The sequence below is a fragment of the Rhinolophus hipposideros genome, assembly GCF_964194185.1.
Source record: "Rhinolophus hipposideros genome assembly, chromosome: 6".
Lineage (NCBI taxonomy): Eukaryota > Metazoa > Chordata > Mammalia > Chiroptera > Rhinolophidae > Rhinolophus > Rhinolophus hipposideros.
Genome location: NC_138052.1, coordinates 85,138,422 through 85,159,669, shown reverse-complemented (window position 1 = coordinate 85,159,669; position 21,248 = coordinate 85,138,422). Strand labels below are relative to the sequence as shown.

Here is a 21,248-nt window from a genome sequence, read left to right as displayed (position 1 = left end):
TGACAGTGAGTGGCAGACAGTGGGCCTAGCGCTCTGGGTCTGGCCGAGCCCAACTGAGCCTTCCGAGGCCCTGGAATCACCCAGATCACGGTTCCTGAGGCGAGACCGGTTACTGGTATCTCAGAACCCGTCCGGGGCCTGACCAAGGGCGACCGCGGAGCCTTAAGAGAGCTTGCAGCGGGTAACGGGGAGGGGGCGCCGCGGGCGGGGCGGATGCGCGCAGCCGAAATGTTTTGATAGCGGGGACGCGCGTGCGCGCGGACGTCGGGGCCGCGCGCGAGGTTGTCCGCTGTTGGGATCCGAGCCCTCGGCCTGGGGACGGTCGACCCTGGGGCGCGCTGGGCTCGTGTCGTAGCGGCTGGGTGTGGGGAGGCAACCCAGCCCACCCGAGGTATCTGCTGTGGGACTGGCTCCGTTCTTCCCACGTCCGGGGGAACCCCTGAGCCCAGGCCGGCCTGCCGGGGCTCCATGGGCCCTGGGTCCACAGTGCCCCGGTGAGGGAGGGAGGGAGTGGTCAGCTCCTTTGGACCCAGGGCTCGCACTCAGCCAGGGAATCCCGCTGGGGCCAGGTGGGACCGGACTCCCCGGCCCCACGGTCCGCACGGACTGGGTGGGTTCCACCTGGATCGTGCCCGGCTCCAGGGACCTCGGGGGCACACAGGTCGCCCAGGGGCCGGGTCTCCACTGCCCCAGGCAGGACCTCCCACCCAGCAGCTCCTTAGCGGTGCCGCCCGCTAGGCCTCCAGTGCTAGAGACGCCGGGGAAGGGGTTAACCAGAAAGGTCCTCTTCGGTAAAGGTTTGGGGTTGGGGATCTGTGGACCCTGAGCAGCCCAATTTGTGAGGCTGACGGAGAGCAATGGGGAGGCAGCGCAGAGGGGCCTGCTGACCTCGCCCGCCCGTACTGAGTCGTCTTCAGTAAGCCACTCGTTGGGATCCTCCAGCTGAACGGGTGGCCCTGTGTAGTGCTAGCAGAGCAAGTGCGGCAGCCCTAGGCGGACAGGGTGCCTCTTCCCACCGCCGCCCCCTCGTCCCACGTTTGGCCTCTTCTTAGGAGGGGGTAGGCATGGGGGCGGGAGGGTTGGGTCTCTTTCTATCCCCCCTCGCCCCTCTCTGGGGCCTGACACCTTCTCTTCCGGCAGCTGCAGAGCCAGAGCCTCCAGGGTTGGCGTGGAGCAGACACTGTCCATGGAGCTGGTAAGGCCATGTGCTGATTTCAAACCTTTGTTTACAAAGTGCTTCCAAAGGCTAGTCTCTTAGGAGACCCGGGTTTTTCCAGGAGGGCAGGGGGAGGGCCCCTCCTCTCCACTGAAAAGAAAATAAAACCAGCGCCAGGTTGTCCGCTGTTGGGAGCCGAGCCCTCGGCCTGGGGACCATCGACCCTGGGGCGCGCTGGGCTCGGGTCGTACCCCAAAGGGCTAGAGTCTGGCTTCAGGCCAGCAAGGCCTCAGTCGACACTCAGTAAAGGCTCTGGGAATGACTGACCTTATTAGTCAGTTGAGGGCTCCCAAGCCCTGAGCTTGCTGCTCTCTTGTCATTACTCCTCCTCTGCCTTTGAGCCAAGAAGACTGGGAGTAGAGACCAAGCCCAAGGATTCTTTCTCAGTCCCGGTCTAGTAGGCAGGGCAGTAGACAAGCAGCACTGCAGGCGGACCCTGGGTCTTTTCTTCCTCGTTACTGGCAGGTGGATAAGGCGGACAGGGGGCGGTGGTGATGGCGCAGTTTGACACTGAATACCAGCGCCTAGAGGCCTCCTACAGCGATTCACCCCCAGGAGAAGAGGACCTATTGGTGCATGTCCCTGAGGGGAGCAAGTGTGAGTTCTTCACCATGAAGCCAGAGTGGGGGCATCGGGGAGAGTTGGCGGAGGAAGAGGGAGCAAGGGGCTTATGTTCCTTCAGGGCTCTGACATCTCTGCTCCTGTGCCCCACAGCACCTTGGCACCACATTGAAAACCTTGACCTCTTCTTCTCTCGAATATCCTTTGTGTCTCCATGTTGGAGCTGTGGGACCTTTAGGCCCTCTCTAAGCCAGGCTCCTAATAGGAAGTTGGGGTGCGTTTATCCCTGGAGGGGGATGGAACTCTTCCTGAGGCTGAAAGACGTTGGGAAATAATGATTATTATAAATAATGATACCCCATATTTACCAAGAGCTGTGTGTTTTTCACTTTGTGGTGTTAATTTATAGGGAACCGTTCTAAGGGCGCTCCTCCTTTTTGATGAGATGCTAATAACCATAATAATTAATGTCTTTTGACTCATTTTATGTCAGCTATGTTAAATATTTTCTTAGACCTAATAATCCTATGAGACAGATGCTATTATTCCCAGTATAACACCACAGACAAAAGCTTAGCGAGGATAACTTGGCCAAAGTCACACGGCTAGAAAGTCATAGAGCCAGGACTTAAACTCAGGTATGTGACACCCAAGTACTCTTAATTGCTATCTCTACCAACCACTTTTTCTTAAGAATTACACGTTTATAATCTACACCAGAAGAATGGCTTCACTTGTATGCTCATTGGGGAGATCTTTGAGCTCATGTAAGTATAAAAAGGGATGGGTAATTTGGTGAATCTCAGTCTTTCCTCTCCTTGAGCCCACCCCTGGCCCTACCTGCCAATACAACTCAGTCCTAGGCTCAAAATTCTACAAACCTTTGTAGTTCTGGGACTGGGTATGGCACCAAAATTTACAGCCTTCACCTTTTTAATCTCTTGTATAAGTAAAGCTTTCCAAGTCCTGTCTTTACCACAAAGAGAACTCAGACTTGATCATTTCATCAGTGCTCCAGTGGAATGGGCATGGTTCAGTCAGAGATGCAAGCCACTTACTTGCGAAAAGTGTCTCTGTTCTGCCTTGGTTGCACATTAGGCCTGCTGCTGGGCAGAGAGCCTCCTTAGAGGAAGGAGCCATAAGGCCTTGCCAAGGGGATGGGGGTTGGGAAATCCTCCCTCAATAAAAAAAGAGTTCAAACCCCTAAAGGGCTTCTAACTACCATCTCAAAAGGAAATTGGGGATTGGGGACCAGAGACAATAATCCTAAGACTTTTGAAGGAGTCCAGTAAGCCATGGCAGAAATTACTATGAGGCTAGGAAAGCAGACTGATTCTGTGGGGCCTGAGGCTAAGAGCAAACATAGGAGCAGGTTTGTGCCCGAGACAGTCCTGTGGGGCTGAGCAGTACAGAGAGCCCCACAGGGGCTCCAGCCCCTCCATTTCCCAGAGGTGGCTCCCTAATCTTGTTCTGCTGCTTCTAGACCCCTCTGTTTCCCATGTTATTTCCCTGGTGCCTCTCTGACTGCACCCCCTCTTCCCAACTCGCCAGGCAGTTCCTCTTTGTGGTTGCCTTTACCACCTTCCTCGTCAGCTGTGTGGACTACGACATCCTATTTGCCAATAAGATGGTGAACCACAGTCTTCACCCTACAGAGCCTGTCAAGGTTACTCTGCCAGATGCCTTTTTGCCTGCCCAAGTCTGTAGTGCCAGGTAAGGGCTCCAGGTCAGAGGGCACAAGAGTCTATGGTTCTGCTAGCAGGTGGGGAATGGAGTGCGAGGCACATTCCCTAGAACACAGACTCAGGCTCAGCCTCACCAAATCCTTCATGAGAGCAGCATGTCTGCCAAGACTCCTTAAGGGCACTCCTCCTCCTCTTCTTTTTTCCCCATCAGAATTCAGGAAAATGGCTCCCTCATCACCATCCTGGTCATCGCTGGTGTCTTCTGGGTCCACCGGCTTATCAAGTTCATCTATAACATTTGCTGCTATTGGGAGATCCACTCCTTCTACCTGCATGCGCTGCGCATCCCCATGGTGAGACTGGAAATTTGGGCAGTTAGCACCACAGCCCAAAACTTCTCCTACAGCTTGGGAAGGGTTGGGTGTGTTCCTGGACATCAGGCATGCTCAGGCATCATTGGCAGGTCAGGGAGGACCTGTTTAAGGGCTCCATTCAGCTAAGCACAGGACCCGAGCCTCACAACTAATGCAGGGCACGGGGGCGAGGTAACAACCCCACCTTTCATACCGTGTCCCTTCCCCACCCCGCAGTCTGCCCTTCCATACTGCACGTGGCAGGAAGTGCAGGCTCGGATCGTGCAGACCCAGAAAGAGCACCAGATCTGCATCCACAAGCGCGAGCTGACAGAACTGGATATCTACCACCGCATCCTGCGTTTCCAGAACTACATGGTGGCGCTGGTTAACAAATCCCTCCTGCCCCTGCGCTTCCGCCTGCCAGGCCTTGGGGAGGCCGTCTTCTTCACCCGGGGTCTCAAGTACAACTTCGAGCTGATCCTATTCTGGGGACCTGGGTCTCTGTTTCTCAATGAATGGAGCCTCAAGGCTGAGTACAAACGCGGGGGGCAACGGCTAGAGCTGGCCCAGCGCCTCAGCAACCGTATCCTGTGGATTGGCATTGCCAATTTCCTGCTGTGCCCCCTCATCCTCATCTGGCAGATCCTCTATGCCTTCTTCAGCTATGCCGAGGTGCTGAAGCGGGAGCCGGGGGCCCTGGGAGCGCGTTGCTGGTCCCTGTATGGCCGCTGCTATCTCCGCCACTTCAATGAGCTGGAGCACGAGCTGCAGTCTCGCCTCAGCCGCGGCTACAAGCCTGCCTCCAAGTACATGAATTGCTTCTTGTCACCTCTGCTGACACTGCTGGCCAAGAACGGCGCCTTCTTCGCTGGCTCCATCCTAGCTGTGCTCATCGCCCTCACCATCTATGACGAAGACGTGTTGGCTGTGGAACACGTCCTCACCACCGTCACACTCCTGGGGGTCACCGTGACTGTGTGCAGGTGGGCAGGGCAGCAGGTGGGAGCGAGCGGACTAGCGCTCCGAGAAAGGCTGACGTCTCACCGTGACCCTGATCTCACAGGTCCTTCATCCCGGACCAGCACATGGTGTTTTGCCCTGAGCAGCTGCTCCGCGTGATCCTTGCCCATATCCACTACATGCCTGACCACTGGCAGGGTAATGCCCACCGCTCGCAGACCCGGGACGAGTTTGCCCAGCTCTTCCAGTACAAGGCAGTGAGTGGAGTTGGAGTTAGGGCCTGCTAGAAACTGGCTGATGGCTCGGTGGTGAGTGCAGGGTCCCTCCCGCTCTCTTGTGACCTCAGTCCCCCCTTTTAGGTGTTCATCTTGGAGGAGTTGCTGAGCCCTATTGTCACACCCCTCATCCTCATCTTCTGCCTGCGCCCACGCGCCCTGGAGATCATAGACTTCTTCCGCAATTTCACCGTGGAGGTCATTGGTGTCGGAGATACCTGCTCCTTTGCCCAGATGGATGTTCGCCAGCATGGGCATCCCCAGGTACTGGGTGAGGACGGGGGCAGGTGGCGACAGGCGGTGCTGGCACATACAGTGGCTTTGAGCAAACCGCATAAAGGCACCCCTTCTGAGTAACAAATCACAAATAGGCTGCCCTGCTTCTGGGCAGCCCTGCACCAGGGCACACACTGCTTGATAAACAGGAGCCTGGGCTGGATTTTAGCCCTGAATTTGCACCCTTGGCCCAGCTCCCTTGAGAAAGGCACAAGCCAAGCAATTAGTCCAGCATGTGGCCACTCCTGGGGTGGACAATGGGCCGTTGGACAAGATACAGCAGTGCATGGCAGTGTCTGTCCTCCCGGGGCAAAAATGCCCCCAAGCAGGCAAGGTACAAAAGGGACTCCTGTCCGAGGGTAGTCCTGCTCACTGCAGCCTCCTTTGTGCAGTGGCTGTCCGCTGGGCAGACCGAGGCCTCAGTGTACCAGCAAGCCGAAGACGGGAAGACAGAGCTGTCACTCATGCACTTTGCCATCACCAACCCTGGCTGGCAGCCACCACGTGAGAGCACGGCCTTCCTAGGCTTCCTCAAGGAGCAGGTTCAGCGAGACGGAGGAGCTGCTGGCCTTGCCCAAGGGGGTCTGCTCCCTGAAAATGCCCTCTTTACGTCCATCCAGTCCTTGCAATCTGAGTCTGAGGTGTGTTGCTGGGGACTGGGAAATGATGGGCAGAGTGGACTCCAGGACCTGGAGCTGAGTCGTCGGCATGGGGTGGAAGCGCCTACCCTCTAGTTTTTCTTCTTTCTGTTCAGTCTGTGCCATTGGGTGCTGACATGCAGAATACTGGGGGCCCCAGAGGCCTCCCTCATGCCCTGAGAGTTCTACTTTCTTTCATAGCCACTGAGCCTTATTGCAAATGTGGTAGCTGGCTCATCCTGCCGGGGTGCCCCACTGCCCAGAGACCTGCAGGGCTCCAGGCACAGGGCTGAAGTCGCCTCTGCTCTGCGTTCCTTCTCCCCTCTGCAACCTGGTCAGGTTCCTACGGGCCGGGCTCCCAGCACCATGACAGGCTCCGGGTGAGTAGAGGGGGGCCAAGATGGGAGGGCATGGCAGTGTAGTGCCCAGCAACTTGTGTGGGTCTCAGAAATGTTGATGACTGCTATCTGTCTGTGCTGGGGGGACAGGGTGGATGCCAGGACAGCCAGCTCCGGGAGCAGCGTGTGGGAAGGACAGCTGCAGAGCTTAGTGCTGTCGGAATATGCATCCACCGAAATGAGCCTGCATGCCCTCTATATGCACCAGGTGAGTGGGCAGCAAGAGGCAGGGCCATAGAACCAAGGTGGCAGTTGAAAAATAGAATAGAGGGTTTTAGACGTGGAGAAGCAAGACATAGGTTCAAATCTCTGCTCTGCCATTGACTTGCTCTGCAATCTCCATTCCCACATACACCTCCTTTCCTTTTAGCCAGCCTTATTCTCACCCAGGGCCTTTACACACTCGTGGTTTCCCCTGCCAAGAATCCCCTTCCCTGAGACATCCATATGGCTCCTTCCTTCTCAGGTTTTTGCTCTGACCTTTTCCATGAGACCAACACTGACCACCTGGAATAAAAGCCTCCCTTGCCCACCGTCCTGAATCTCCCTGCTCCATTTTTCTCCATAGCATTTAACACCATCTGACATACTGTATTTTTTTTCGTATTTGTTTACTGCCTAGCCTCTCCCCACCCTCCTTTCAGGTATAAGCCCCACAAAGGCTGGGATATTTGTCTGTTTTGTTCACTGCTATATCCCAAGCGCCTGAAAGAGTGCTTGGCACTTAGATCTGCAGATTGTTCTTGAATCAAATGACTAGGTTACAGTGAGTGCCCTGACAACCTATGCACAGGCTTGTTCCAGGGGTCTGCTGAGAATTTAACCTGTAAAAGATCATATGTATGTTACACACTATTAACGCAATAGGTATTTGGGGTCAGTGATTCTAGGTGAGATAGTATAAATGGGAACTGGCTGAGACCGCAGTGGGGGGCTGCTGTTTCAGACAGATAGCCTTCTGTTCTCAACTAATGGGCCCCCCACTTCTCAGCTTCACAAGCAGCAGGCCCAGGCCGAACCAGAGCGGCATGTGTGGCACCGCCGGGAGAGTGATGAGAGTGGGGAGAGTGCCCCTGAAGAGGGGGGAGAGGGTGCCCGGGCCCCCCAACCGATCCCCCGCTCTGCCAGCTATCCTTGTGCTGCACCCCGGCCTGGAGCACCTGAGACCACTGCCCTGCAGGGCGGCTTCCAGAGGCGCTACGGGGGCATCACAGGTATCCAGTGGGAGTACAGGAGGACACAGCCTTCAGGGAAGGGCGGTTCTTTTGGGGCATCGTGGGGAAGAGAGAGATCAGAGGGACCAGGCCCAGGAGACTAACCCCTCCCCACCCCACTCCGGACAGCCCCAGAACCCTTTTGCTCCTTCTTGTTTGTAGTGATTCTAAGAGTATGTTTACGTGTGTCTCAGATCCTGGCACAGTGCCCCGGGCTCCCTCTCACTTCTCTCGGCTGCCTCTTGGAGGTTGGGCTGAAGATGGGCAGTCAGCATCAAGGCACCCAGAGCCCGTGCCCGAAGAGGGCTCGGAAGATGAGCTTCCCCCTCAGGTGCACAAGGTAAGGGCTCTGAGACCCAAGAACAACTGCCAGAAGTAGTAACTTCTAGGCTGAGGGCAAAGCTTCCCATGAGAAGGATGCCTCTCATGCAGAGATACTGCATCCCCTTTCTTCCCTCACCTCTGAAATCCAGGGCTTGATTTTTCCTTTGCTTACCTCCCCAAGAATCAAGCTTCTCTTTTCCTTTGTCTCCAGGCTTCTATTGGATAAGCAGATAGCTGAAGACTGTCTTCACTACCAACCATTTTCTCTCCACAGGTATAGACAAGGCTGAGGAAGGTCCCTATGCCCCAGGATGGAGGCCACTGTTGCCCTGCCATCCCATCCGCTCGCCATGGAGGGCTTCTCTGAGTGTTGCCTGGCTCCACGCGTGTGGTGTTTGTGTGTCCGTGCCTGGCCAAGGGAGGTGCCAATACTGGGCTTGCCACAGCCCCAGGAGAGAAATTGGGGGCCTAGGAACCAGGGCACACAGGACTGTAGCCTCATCCCTAGGAACCTCCTTGGCTCAGAGTGTGGTGCTAGAAACTGGTCCCCAGCCCAGCCCCAGTACTGCCACCTTTGCACCCACCCCTGCAAGTCTCCAAAGGACTGCCCACCACAGAAGCTGCCAACCAGGGAGAACCTGTGCCAACTGTGGAGTGGGGAGGTTGGGCCTGGACCCTCAACCTCTGCAGCCTCCTTCCCCCAACCCTGAGCAGATGAGCAGCTCCGGCTGTGGCCCTTACCTCACCCCCAGTTCTCTCCCAGTGCTGCAGCCTGCTTACCTCTCTCTTTCCTGCACATCACTGGCATGTGTGCTGCTTGCTCCCATTCTGTTCGCTTGCTCCCCTTCTTTTCAGCTTTTGCTTTGCATTGGCGTGGAGGCCCTAGTTCTCAGCTCCTCTCACGCTATCTCTTGACACTAAAAAGGAAGGTTTCTAAATAGCAGGAGCAGAATGGAAATTCTTTGCTGCCCTCTCCAACTTTTAGGATGGGCCCCTGGGAGACTGAGGTCTTCCTGGCCCCCATTGCTGCTTATTGTACCTCCCACCACCTGCACAAGGGACAGAGCTGGAGTGTGCCCTCGGCTGTGGACTTCCCAGCAAGAGAGCTCTGGCCTACCTCCCACTGTCCCCTAGAGGGGGATGGAGGGGCGACCAGACGGCTTTGCCCGAGGCTTTGGGCTGCCGCATTGCATGCTGGGACCCAGCTCCTACCCACCGACCCACCCCTCACCCAGCTCTGGTCCGCAGCGGGTGGATGGTGAATCGCGCTCCCGGAACTCACAGCGGAACGGAGTGGAAACCGTGTGCAGCTTGATAACCCTTAATAAAGAAGGGCCTTTGACCGGGTCGCAGCCTCATTGTCTCGCGCGGCTAGGGTTCTGGGAACCAGCGGCGGGGGTGGGGCGTGTGATGCCTCCAGGTAGCTGGGGACGGGGCCGGGCCCTGTAGGAAAGTGGGCCTCTGAGGTCGCTCGATATACCGAGCTAGCTGGCCGTTTCTGACCCACGGTTCCTTGGAGGTCAAGGTCTGCAGGACGGTCAGATTTCCCGCTCTGAGCACGTGACCAAGCCGATTCCGCCGATCTATTTTGCCTTCTCCGCTTGCATCATTTCACCCCGCCCCTCCGACGACTTTTGCCCAATACGGGGACGCTGCGCGCGGCCTCGGTGGGCGGGGCTGCTGCGGACAGCTGCGGCTCCACTCGGAACATTCCTCCGGGCCCGGACTCGGCTGGAGGGTCCCCGGCCGCGATCGAGGGGCGGACGGGCGGGGACGGCGTACGTGCCCTGCGTGAATGCGTGGCGGCGGCGCGTGCGCGAAGCGAGTGGGCGGTGTGGCCGGTTCCACGTGCGTCCCTGGCCGCGACCCTTGCAGCTTACAGCCCCGCGGCTCCATGACCCCAGGCACCCCGGCATCCGCGCCTCGACCCGAGAGGCTGGTCCGGTTCTCCCGTCCCGCAGTCCCCGCAGCCTCGACCGGCGGGTACGCATTGCCATGGTAACTGTGGGCAACTACTGCGAGGCCGAAGGGCCCGTGGGTCCGGCCTGGGCGAAGGGTGGCCTGAGTCCCTGCTTCTTCTTCACGCTCGTGCCCTCGATACTGTTTGCCTTGGGGGCTCTGGCTTTGGTGCTGGTCCTTCCCTGCAAGCGTCGGGAGCGGCCTGGTGGTATCGATGCGCTGTCTTGGGGGGCCGGTCCTCGTGTCGCTCCCTACGGGCTGCAGCTGCTTCTGGCCACACTTCAGGTGGCGCTGCCCCTAGCCGGCCTGATTGGCCGTTTGGGCACTGCCCAAGGGGCCCCGCTGCCAGGTTACCTACTGCTGGCTTCTGTACTCGGGACTCTGGCCAGCGCCTGTGGCTTGGGGCTGCTTGTCGTGGAACGGAGCCAGGCACGGCAGAAGCTAGCAATGGGCGCCTGGATCAAGTTCAGTCACAGCCCGTGTCTCCTGCTCCTCTGGACTCTGGCGTTTGCCGCGGAGAACTTGGCCCTGGTATCTTGGAACAGCCCACTGTGGTGGTGGGCAAGGGCTGACTTGGGCCAGCAGGTGAGGGACCTCATGGGAAGAAGGGAAGCGTGGGTGGCGGGGTGGGAAGAAGGATGTCCTGCTTGGTCATACTGGCTCCATGCTTTGGGGTGACTCTAAGAAAGGAAAGAAGGGAGGGATAGGTACTGACTGGGAGCTGATACCCAGCTGGTGGGGCGTGTCAGTGCTGAGTCATTGTGGATTGTCTGTGCTGAGTCATTGTGGATTTTTTTTTTCCAGTCCATTAGATGTTGGGCCCCTGAGGAGGACCTGGGCATGTGCCCTACACCAGTCCCCAGCCCTGTTGTAGATCGTAACAGTGGGATTTGGCCCTGGCTGATACTCTCCCTACATATGTTTCATTCTAGGTTCAGTTTAGTCTGTGGGTGCTGCGGTATGTGGTCTCTGGAGGGCTTTTTGTCCTGGGGCTCTGGGCCCCTGGACTTCGTCCCCAGTCCTACACCTTGCGGGTCAATGAAGAGGATCAAGACATAGAGAGGAGCCAGGTAAATAAACTTCAATTTCTGAACCTTATGGTCTGTCTTAATTTCATTCCGTTGTCATTTTTTCCCACTAAAATGAACTGCCTCTTTTCCAAATCTCAGATCGTGTGCCCTGTTAGCCTTTCTGCCCCCATCAGGGGTCACTTGTGAGTCTAAGATACCTGGAAGCTGTAATCACATACATTTTCCCTAGAAGGTTTCTGGCTAGTACACTTCTTTTTTATTTCTGAGTCCCTTCACCTATGTGTTTCGCCATCCTAGGTTCAGTCAACAGAGGGACCACCACAATCTACCTGGCGAGACTTTGGCCGGAAGCTTCGCCTACTGAGTGGCTACCTATGGCCTCGGGGGAGTCCAGCTCTGCAGTTTGTTGTGTTCATCTGCCTAGGGCTCATGGGGTTGGACCGGGGACTGAATGTGTTGGTCCCCATCTTCTATAGGGACATAGGTGAGGGGGAGAAGGAGTAACAGCTCAGTGCTGTGATCCTTCATTGGCCTGGTGGATGGGGGGACCCTAACTTAGACCAGTGGGACAGAGTTCGGAGCTGGGTGGTTAGAAAGAAGCTATGGCTGGTGCCTGGGGCAGTCTCTCCTGAAGAGTCCTACGGGCCATAAGTGGGCTGTGACTTGTTTTCTCCATAGTAAACTTACTGACCGAGAAGGCACCTTGGCACTCCCTAGCCTGGACTGTTACCACCTATGTCTTTCTCAAGTTCCTCCAGGGCGGTGGCACTGGCAGTACAGGTATGAGGGACTCTGCTTTCACCCGGGTGGGCACTGCCCCTCTCCCTCCTCTGATAGTCTCCTCCCCCAGGCCCTTTGGTGTTCTCAGACCTTTCACATCTTGGTGCAGGGCTAATGACATTGAACCCTTCAGCCCTACTGAAACTGTTCCTGGCTCCCCCCAGGCTTCGTGAGCAACCTGCGCACGTTTCTGTGGATCAGGGTACAGCAGTTCACGTCGCGGCAGGTGGAGCTGCGCCTCTTCTCCCACCTGCATGATCTCTCACTGCGCTGGCACCTGGGGCGCCGCACAGGGGAGGTGCTGCGGATCGTGGACCGGGGCACGTCCAGTGTCACCGGGCTGCTCAGGTGCCAAGCCCGTGGAAAGGGAGTGTAGGAGGGTAGGGCTGGAGAAGCAGGGATAGAGGGGCTGTTTGGAGAACAGACCCAGCTTGAGGAGCTGCCCCTCCACTCTTTTTATTTCCTAATTGTAAGATTAATGTACATATGCTCTCATAATGATGTAGAGTAGACCCGAGAGCAAATCTCTTTTGAATTCCACTCAGTTCTCCAGTGGTTCCCATTCCATTCAGTATGTTGAGTTCTGCTTCTTTGTATTTTTACAAATATGTATGCAGACTCTCAGAACTAATGGAGTATTGTGCAGGTAAAACTAATGGTATCATGACATAGGTGTTGGTTATTAACAAACTGTTATGGAGGGGCCGACCCGGTGGCTCACGTGGTTGGAGCGCCTGCTCCTAACACTGAGGTCACCGGTTCGATTCCCACATGGGCCAGTGATCTGCACCCTCTACAGCTAAGATTGTGAACAACAGCTCTCTGAACAACAGCTCTCCCTGGAGCTGTGCTGCCTTGAGCAGCCAAAGGTTGGTGTGCGCTGCAGTGGGCTGCTGTGTGCACCACCATGAGCTGCTGGCGGCCTGCGTGAGTGGTCAGCAGCCATCGTGAGCTGCTGTGAGTGGCCTACTGACAACTGGCGACTGACTGCCTCAGCCGGGGGGAGCACAAGTCTCATAATACCAGCCTGGGCCAGGGAGCTGTTTCCTACACAACTAGACTGAGAAACAACGGCTTGAACCGGAGTGGGAGCGGGAGAGGCAGAAGAAAGGGGAAAGAAATAACACACACACACACACACAAATTACGGAGATGTATTCTCATCCGAGCATGCAGGTCTCCCTCATTCACTGTAATTGACCCAGAGCATGCTGTGTTTCATTGAGCCATACACCTCCTAAGGGGCATTTAGCCTGATTCCAGTCTGTTGCTGTTGAAAACAAAACACCGCACTGAAACTCCTAGCGGTAGGGTTGCTGGTTCTGAGCCCCTAATCGTTTCTGTCACTTGGCTTGCCCTTCTAGCTACCTGGTGTTCAACATTATGCCCACGCTGGCGGACATCATCATTGGCATCATCTACTTCAGCATGTTCTTCAACGCCTGGTTTGGCCTCATTGTGTTCTTGTGCATGAGTCTTTACCTCAGTGAGTGCCGCTCCCTGAACTCTCCAGCACCTCCCTTGGGCATGCGCCCTGCCCCTAATTGAGTGACCCAGTTTGGGAGGCTAGAGATTAGCGGACTTGAATGGGCTCCTGCTGCTCCCCAAATATGGTCGATGGGCATGCTCCTTTGCCAAGGGAACCTTAGCTCCATCTGGGTGGGGGGCTGGGTGGGGCATCCTGGTCACATTAGGTGCTCACTGGATGTGGGTCAAGGATGCAGCTTGCCTGCATTTGTTCACCAAAAGCATTTTCACAGATGAGGCTTTGTATGTGCTACAAAGATACCTTGGCACAGCCCCTTCCCTCAGGGAGCTTAGGGTGCTCTCTTCAGAATCTGGGTCCCTGGGCTGTAGTGCAGGGTTAGTATGTAGGGGGTGGGTTGCAGATAGAAACGTGGTCTCTGCTGTTGGGAGTGATGTCTTGATCTCTTCCTCTCCATTACCCTCCTGTCATTCTGTAGCCCTGACCATCTTGGTCACTGAGTGGAGAACAAAGTTCCGACGTGCTATGAACACCCAGGAGAATGCTACTCGGGCACGAGCCGTGGACTCTTTGCTAAACTTTGAGACGGTAACAGAGTCCTCCGTGGCAGTGGTGTGAGGCCCAGAGCTGTGGAGGAGTGTGCCTGGGACCCCCGGGGCTGCCAAGGAGCTGGGGGGGTGCGCTGTTTAAAATGAGGAAGGAGGGCTGAGGGTCTAGAGGCAACGACCTGGGTGCTGTGGGCCTGCCAGACGGTGGTGCTTTGCATTCATCAGGTGAAGTATTACAACGCAGAGCGTTATGAAGTGGAACGCTATCAAGAAGCCATCATCAAATATCAGGTGAGGAGGCTAATTTGAGGCCTACTGAGAGCAATGGCCTGGTCTTGGGGAATTGCCAGCGCCCAGAGGAGTAAAATTTGGGCTGTGAGGTTGAAGGTTACTGGGCCGAGGTTTGCACTTGGTGATGGACAGTGCATATGTGACGGTCTTCCCTCCCACATTATTGCCACAGGATTTGGAGTGGAAGTCAAGTGCTTCGCTGGCTTTACTAAATCAGACCCAAAATACGGTGATTGGACTTGGGCTCCTTGCTGGCTCCCTGCTTTGTGCATACTTTGTTAGTGAGCAGAAGCTACAGGTAATGGAATTGTTCTGGGGATGGGGAAGAGGGGCCTGAGGCCTATGGGCCAGGAGGCTCCTGGGTGGGAAGTGGACAGATGACAGGACCTGGGCAGGGTGACAGCCCGCAGGCCTCCTGTGACTCGGTCCTCTTCCCTGGATCGCCACAGGTTGGGGACTTCGTGCTCTTTGGCACCTACATCATCCAGCTGTACATGCCCCTCAACTGGTTTGGCTCCTACTATAGGTAACCTGATCGCTGGCCCTCACCTGTCCAGGTGCATTATTTCCCTAGCTCCTCAGAGGAGCTCCAACCAGCACTCTTGTTGCAGGATGATCCAGACCAACTTTATCGACATGGAGAACATGTTTGACCTGCTGAAAGAAGAGACAGAAGTGAGTGAAGAGAGAGGAGTGGGGTTTTGGGAGCGGGACCTGCACAGTGTGTCTGTGTCTGGAGAATACCAGGCCTGTAATGGTGGCACGTGTTGGTGGTACTCTCCTAGGTGAAGGACCTTCCTGGAGCAGGGCCCCTTCACTTTCAGAGGGGCCGGATTGAGTTTGAGAATGTGCATTTCAGCTACACCGATGGGTGAGCCCCTCCTCTTTTGCCATCCCACAGCCCCCTTTCCCACTGTCCATTTACACACTGCCTTGCTGCCCCTCATCCCTGCTTCTTAGCCACCACTACCTGGGAAGAGAGCCCAAGCAGGGGACGGGTGGGGCCTACTAGTAGTTCTGGTGATGGGAGGGGGCCCTAGGGGTGCAGTGGGCCTGCTGACCGTGCCACTCCCTTGTAGGCGGGAGACCCTGCAGGATGTGTCCTTCACTGTGATGCCTGGACAGACCCTGGCCCTGGTGAGAGAAGACCCAGCCACTTGCCCAACCTCCTCAAGCTCCCTCATTCCAGTGCCCATGGCAGCTTGTGATCCAGGCTGTGGAATCAGAGAGCCCTGTCAGGATGGGTCACAAGAGTGAAGGGGGCAGCCTCCGTGGACATTGGAAAGAGAAAGCCTTCAAAGCCAACGGGCCTGAGAATGTTTTCCCTCTGTTTCTAATGCACCAGGTGGGCCCCTCTGGAGCAGGGAAGAGCACAATTCTGCGTCTGCTGTTTCGCTTCTATGACATCAGCTCTGGCTGCATCCGAATAGATGGGCAGGACATTTCACAGGTAAGATTGTTTGGGAGAAGACTGTAATTTTAGGGACCTGTGTGTAAAAGCATGGCGAGTGCTGGTCATCCAGGGAGAGAAGGAAGAGATGTCATTTCTGCAAAAAACTGGGGCAAAAAAGTCTTTTTAGCACTATCTGACCTCCACAAGTAGGAGTCATGAGAATGATTTGTATGGTGCTGTATCAAGTACAAAGATCTGTAGCAATCTAGGGAAGCAGGTGGAGCAAACGTACTTCCTCTTTATTGATGGGGAAACAGACTCAGAGAGGTTGAGTGATTTACCCACACAGCTAGCTAGGATTTGGGGTGGTGGTGGCAGGATTGTTACCCAGGGCCTCTCATCCCACGTGCTTCCCACCGGCACATCTTATTGCCGAGGCGTGTGGAGAATCTCACAGCCAGAGCATATGGTCTTTTGGCCCCAGGTGACCCAGATCTCCCTCCGGTCTCACATTGGAGTCGTGCCCCAGGACACTGTCCTCTTCAATGATACCATTGCCAACAACATCCGCTATGGCCGCATCATAGCTGGCAACGATGAAGTGGAGGCCGCCGCTAAGGCTGCAGGCATCCATGATACCATTATGGCTTTCCCTGACGGTGAGCTTCCCCTGCCCTGTTTAGCCTTGTTACTCCCCGTCCTCTGTCCCATTAGGTGACAGAAACCAAGTTTATCACATGTGATTTGAGGGAGGTGGGCGATATCCACAGGGTACGAGACGCAGGTGGGCGAGCGGGGACTGAAGCTGAGCGGTGGGGAGAAGCAGCGTGTCGCCATCGCCCGCACCATCCTCAAGGCCCCCGACATCATTCTGCTGGATGAGGTGAGGGCACTGGGCAGCCTTTACCCCTCCTTCCTGCCCTGCTTAAGCCCATGCCATACCTGCTGGGCATTGTTTTACATCCGGGAAAGAGATCACGAATCTGCAAAACACATTCTAGTTCTCAAGCGCAAACAAGGTTCTTTTTGATTCCCAAGGCCTCTGCCAGCGGCTTGCATCCTCCTTCCACTGGGGACTTGGGTGGCGGGGGCAGTTTTACCCAGATCCTCTCTGTAGGCAACCTCAGCGCTGGACACATCCAATGAGAGGGCCATCCAGGCTTCTCTGGCCAAAGTGTGTGCCAACCGCACCACCATCGTAGTAGCACACAGGTACAGACCCGGGGCAGCAGGCAGCGAGCGGGGCCCCCTTTCGATGGTGTGTGGTGAGTAACTGATCTCTGACTTTTCAGGCTCTCAACTGTGGTCAATGCTGACCAGATCCTCGTCATCAAGGATGGCGGCGTTGTGGAGAGAGGGCGGTAAGGGATGCAGGAGGATGAACAGGGCAGGGCTCCTGAATCGGGGGGCCCAGGAAACGCTGTGAAGTCCCAGTGGGCTCTGGAGAAGCTGCCCCTCATCACTCCCGTCATCTCTGTGGGCTGGTAGCAGGGACTCTTGGGGTTAAACTGAGAGTTGGGACTTACACTTCCCTCCTTGCCCCAGGCACGAGGCTCTGTTGTCCCGAGGTGGGGTGTACGCTGACATGTGGCAGCTGCAGCAGCGGGGACAGGAAGAAGTCTCTGAAGACACCAAATCCTAGACTAAGGCATGGTGACAAAAGTCGTGGCCACTTCCCTCCCCAAGGGTAGCTCAGAGGGAGATAAGATGTACCCTTCCCTGGCATATTTCATCCTGGTCTCGGGATGCGGTGCTAGCCGTAGTGAGGGAGAGGGACCTTTCCGTGAAGCACTTTTGGGGGAAATAAAATTGTGAGCTGTGCCAGGCTTACTGTGACTTTGTGGAGTGGCATAGCGCAGTGGCCTCCACCCTTGGTCACGTGAGCCTTCTTGACTGGAGGAGGAAGAAACACACCACTTGGATGTCTGATTCACTTCCAATATCCTTTATTCTTTCCAGGCCCTTCTCTGCCCTACACATGGGGGCAGCTCCAATTTAAGGGGGTAACATTATGTAGGGGGCTCAGTGGGGCCTGGTTAGCCTCCTCTGAGGGCCCAGCCCGGGAGCAGCTCACAGCCGCTCTCTCCCATGCAGCGGGAGAGGCCAGCAGGATCTTCTGTCGGCTCAGTTTCACACGCTGTTTCTCCTGCTGCTCCCTGGAGGCAGCCTCTATGTCACTCCTCATTTCACTCTAGGCTGCTCCTGACCGCCTCTCCCTGTAGACCTCAGAAGTTAGGGCCACAGTCCTTCTCCGCTGAGCCTCCCTCCCCAAGCCCAAGGCCCTAGCACAGGTTGCAGTTGGATGGCTTCGAGCTGCGGCTTTGGGCCTGGAGCAAGGAGGGGAAAACAGGGTGCGATGTCAAGGAAGTGAGGGGACAGACCTCACTTCCAAGCTCAGCCTGGGCTAGAGTCATAGTGAAAACAAAAGGATACCACCATTCCAAAACTCAACCATTTGGAAGAACCCCCCAATTCCTTACTCCCTCCAAACGCAGGAACCCATCTCTACCCCATCCTCGTACCTGCTGCCGTTGGTACTCTGCCTCACTGGCTGACAGCGCTTGCGCTAAAGCTAAGTCTTCTTCCTCCTGAGAACTAGGAGGGAGGAACAGCTTAAGTTGGATGACAATAGTATCTAAAATATGAGCATCAGATCTGATAGGTATCACTGTGCTAAGCACTTCTGAGTATTATCTCAATTATTTATATAACCTTACGAGGTAGATATTAGTATTGTTCCATTTTACAGAGGAAATTAAGACCCTAATGGGTTAAAGAACTTGTCAAAGGTCATATAATTAATAAGCTTAATTTTGAGCCCAAGTTCTTAACTATTATCTTGCATTGGGTTGGTGTGGTCCTACCTACCTCCTTCCAAACAGAGCCCTTGCCCACATCCCACCCTTTCACCAAAGAGTAGGTACCTTGGAACCTGGGGTTTGGTCTCTGCCAAGGACAGTTCCAAGGCTCGCTGCAGAGCCTCATCCTCACTCTGCAAAAGGAGAAACAAGACCAGTTGCTTTGGATTTTACTCTGCATGGGTTTGCTTCTCTCTCTTCTCTCTCCAACCTCTGCCCAACTCACCAAGCCATTCTGCAAAGCAATCACTGGAGGGGCTGTCCACTGTGGAGACTGGGCTGTGGCTCTAAGGCAGACATTCAAGAGGCGGAGGTCAGAGATGCAAAGGGGAAAAAGGGAGAGGAGAAACAGGTGGGCCTACCTACCTGCTGGGAGAGGTAGAGGAAGGCAAGGTTCGACTTGGGCTGGGGATGGTGCTTATAGAAGCCACACCTTGTGCTCTGGAAATGGCAGCAAGTCTGTAGGAAAGAGACACTGTTGGCATGCCTCCAAGAGCTGTCAGCTTACATGCTCTTCCTAGGCTTTACTCAGAGCCAGGAGGGGAGTACCTCCAGTCTGGAAAAATAGACTCCCCTAGCCAAAGGGGATAGGGTTCAAGCTTCCCAACTTGTGCTAAGGACTGAGTCAATTCCAGAGGATGGGATGTCCCAAAGGCAAGTTAGAGTACTTGGCTGAAATTACCCCGCCTGGCTGGTTGGGTGCCCCTCCCCAGAGCAATCATGGTCCAGTGGGTGACGGTGCTTGATGCAGAAGTTTCGGCCACAGCGTTCACAGGTCAGTTTCATCATTTCCCGCTGCCGGCAGCCAGAGCGTTCGCACTTATTGGTGTAGATCTGAGATAGAGTGGGAAGGTTTGTCACTGCTGAGACTCTGACCCCCTTTCCAACCCAACCATAACAGCTGTTCAGGGTTCCAGGCATCCATAGTCCCAGCTGAATCACAGCTAACCCCTCCAATGCTTACCTTACGTTTTTGCTGTGCTGGATCCGAGCGACAGTCTCGGTCAATGTGCTCCCCCACAGCGCGGTCAGGGGCTTCCCCTCTGGCCACAGGCACAGGCACATTACAGAGTGGGCATACAGGTACTTGGATATCCTATAGATGAGGAGCAGGGCTTAGTCTGTGGCCCACTCCCGGTTCAACCAAATCTCTGGTCTTTAAAGAACCTGGACAGGCCCTCTATAAACACAATGGAGCACCGAGTCTCAGAAACACAATAAAGCAGAAGAAACGGGAGGCGGAAGGATTCCGGTGATTCCGCATGCATCCCCCACTCACCCCCCATCACCCTCAGACCGCCCCCTCACCTTTTGGTAAGCAGATCCACAGTGATGCTGAGCATAGGCCACATGGTCTGCGCAGAAGATGCCCGAGCAGGCGTCACACTTGAGAGGCAGAAAATCTGCAGGGAGTGGGTCGGATTGCAGGTCCAGCGGGACCTCGACGACGTTCCGGGTCACTCAAGCCTTCCACTCAAGGGAAGGAAAACACCGCCCTATTTGCAACAAACCACCCGGCCCTAGTGCACTACCCTTAGCCACGCCTCCTTTGACACCGCCCCAACTTCGAGCCCCGCCCCTATCGGCATTTCCAGTCTCCGGAGCCCACCCTGCGCGGTATCTGCAGCTCCAAGACCCTCTCCACCCGGCCCCGCCCCCTGGCGCTCCGCCCCTCACCCAAGCGCTGACAGCTTGGCTCGGAACAGTGAGCCCCGAGGTCCGGAAACTCCATCGCCGGGCAGGGCCTGCTGGGAGAAGACGCGGTGCTGAGCATCTCCGGGGCTCCAGCTCCAGGTCTGGACTGCGGCCTCGCACCCTGTGGGGGCTCCCTGCCCCGCCCCTTCCTCCCCCCGCCCAGCCCGGCTTACCGGAGCCTCTGCGCCTCCGGGCCCGCAGCTCCCACTCCTCCCCCGGCGCGCACGGGCGTGCTGACGTCATCCCGCAGGGCGGGCACGTCCCGCGCAGTCGCCGGGCGCCTGGGGTAGCGCCCCAGCAGAGCCGAGCCCCGCCCGTTCTTGTTTGGCAAGGCTGGGGCCGGGATGCTTGTGCCTGAGCGAGTGGGTGGCTGTGGCTGCCCGCGATCCCGCGTGCGGCTGTAGCTCCAGGTAGGGCGAAAGGGCCTGCGAAGGCGACGGCAGATACCTTGGGGAAGGCGGGCTGGGGTGGTTTGGGGTCTTCACAAGTGGTCCTTCGCCCGCTTCTCACTCTACATCTAGCTATTGCGTTCACGGCCACCGTGGCACGTACTCTCCACGAGCGGACGACGCCCATCATTCTCTGGAAGTACAGGTTTCTCTCCAGAGCTGCAGATGCTTCCTCCAGGTTTAGCTTTGATGCCCTTTCTGTAAGACTTCCCTGACCATCCCCAGTCTGAGTTAAACGCACGGGCTATGGGAGCTCCCCAGTTCTAGTCTAGCACCCATTTCATCTTACTGTAACCAGCTGTGCATATGCACACAAATATACTGGGCAGTCAGGAACCAAGTCTACGCGGTGCTGTGTTAGGTCCCTAGCACCTAGCGCACTGCCCAGAGCTGTGTGATTCAGTGTCACCCGAATCACCAGCAGAGCTGGCTTTAAATGCAGATTCCTGGGCCCTGGAGCTGCTGATTCAAGTAGGAAGCACCCAGGAGAATTCTGACCCAGGTTATCCAGTATCCACTGTGAAAAACACAAGCCTAGAATATTCTGAGTGTTTATTAACTATTTCTGGAATACGCATGAAAGTCACTGGATTGATGACCTGCTTCACCTCGGGGAGCCAGAGGTTGAGACCTTCCAGCTTCAGCACATTTCACTTCTTACATGTCTCCCTGGCCTCTCATGCTTGGGGTTGGTCACACTGTACCTTCCCATAAGGTTGGCCATCGGGACAAGTAAACAGATGGGATAAGCTTAGAGTTGAACAGTGTCCTCCAAAATGGAGGAATAACCCAGGCCACAGTTGGAAATGATGAAACAAGCTCTCGCTTTTCCCTTCCCTCTCCCCCTCCAGCTTT

The 21,248-nt window shown here is 55.9% G+C and overlaps 3 protein-coding genes across 10 annotated transcripts; 2 read left to right on the top strand and 1 right to left on the bottom strand.

Moving 5' to 3' along the window:
* Positions 1-7: 7 nt before the first annotated feature.
* Positions 8-9,251, top strand: ATG9A (autophagy related 9A). Of its 5 annotated transcripts, none has more exons than XM_081051786.1 (16): positions 8-181; positions 1,141-1,195; positions 1,682-1,813; positions 1,931-1,974; positions 2,480-2,544; positions 3,329-3,490; positions 3,674-3,815; positions 4,053-4,801; positions 4,882-5,035; positions 5,138-5,317; positions 5,722-5,970; positions 6,169-6,347; positions 6,456-6,573; positions 7,357-7,579; positions 7,774-7,919; positions 8,178-9,251. In XM_081051786.1, exons 3-16 carry the CDS (start codon positions 1,711-1,713, stop codon positions 8,181-8,183), a joined length of 2,520 nt encoding a protein of 839 aa, XP_080907912.1. In that variant the 5' UTR covers positions 8-181; positions 1,141-1,195; positions 1,682-1,710; the 3' UTR covers positions 8,184-9,251. The 5 variants fall into 5 exon arrangements, with proteins under 5 accessions (XP_080907912.1, XP_080907915.1, XP_080907913.1 ...); XM_081051789.1 differs by having other exon boundaries at positions 43-181; positions 1,141-1,196; positions 1,679-1,813; XM_081051787.1 differs by lacking the exon at positions 8-181 and adding an exon at positions 236-391.
* Positions 9,252-9,572: 321 nt separating this feature from the next.
* ABCB6 (ATP binding cassette subfamily B member 6 (LAN blood group)) lies at positions 9,573-17,328 on the top strand. 3 transcript variants are annotated; one of them, XM_081051540.1, is made up of 20 exons: positions 9,573-9,886; positions 10,252-10,447; positions 10,795-10,932; positions 11,191-11,377; positions 11,572-11,673; positions 11,838-12,021; positions 13,038-13,159; positions 13,638-13,747; positions 13,933-13,998; positions 14,171-14,296; positions 14,448-14,524; positions 14,610-14,673; positions 14,784-14,869; positions 15,078-15,135; positions 15,344-15,448; positions 15,876-16,050; positions 16,162-16,274; positions 16,509-16,603; positions 16,684-16,752; positions 16,937-17,328. In XM_081051540.1, the coding sequence occupies exons 1-20, from the start codon at positions 9,699-9,701 to the stop codon at positions 17,031-17,033; spliced, it is 2,358 nt and encodes a 785-aa protein (XP_080907666.1). In that variant the 5' UTR covers positions 9,573-9,698; the 3' UTR covers positions 17,034-17,328. The 3 variants fall into 3 exon arrangements, with proteins under 3 accessions (XP_080907666.1, XP_080907667.1, XP_080907668.1); XM_081051541.1 differs by having other exon boundaries at positions 9,577-9,886; positions 10,333-10,447; XM_081051542.1 differs by having other exon boundaries at positions 9,579-10,447.
* ZFAND2B (zinc finger AN1-type containing 2B) lies at positions 17,317-20,198 on the bottom strand. Of its 2 annotated transcripts, none has more exons than XM_081051543.1 (10): positions 20,118-20,198; positions 19,927-19,994; positions 19,558-19,652; positions 19,214-19,345; positions 18,932-19,083; positions 18,616-18,708; positions 18,476-18,536; positions 18,316-18,383; positions 17,914-17,986; positions 17,317-17,718 (listed from the first exon to the last, which is right to left on the bottom strand). In XM_081051543.1, the coding sequence occupies exons 2-10, from the start codon at positions 19,979-19,981 to the stop codon at positions 17,674-17,676; spliced, it is 774 nt and encodes a 257-aa protein (XP_080907669.1). In that variant the 5' UTR covers positions 19,982-19,994; positions 20,118-20,198; the 3' UTR covers positions 17,317-17,673. The 2 variants fall into 2 exon arrangements, with proteins under 2 accessions (XP_080907669.1, XP_080907670.1); XM_081051544.1 differs by having other exon boundaries at positions 19,927-19,997; positions 20,118-20,185.
* Positions 20,199-21,248: the final 1,050 nt, after the last annotated feature.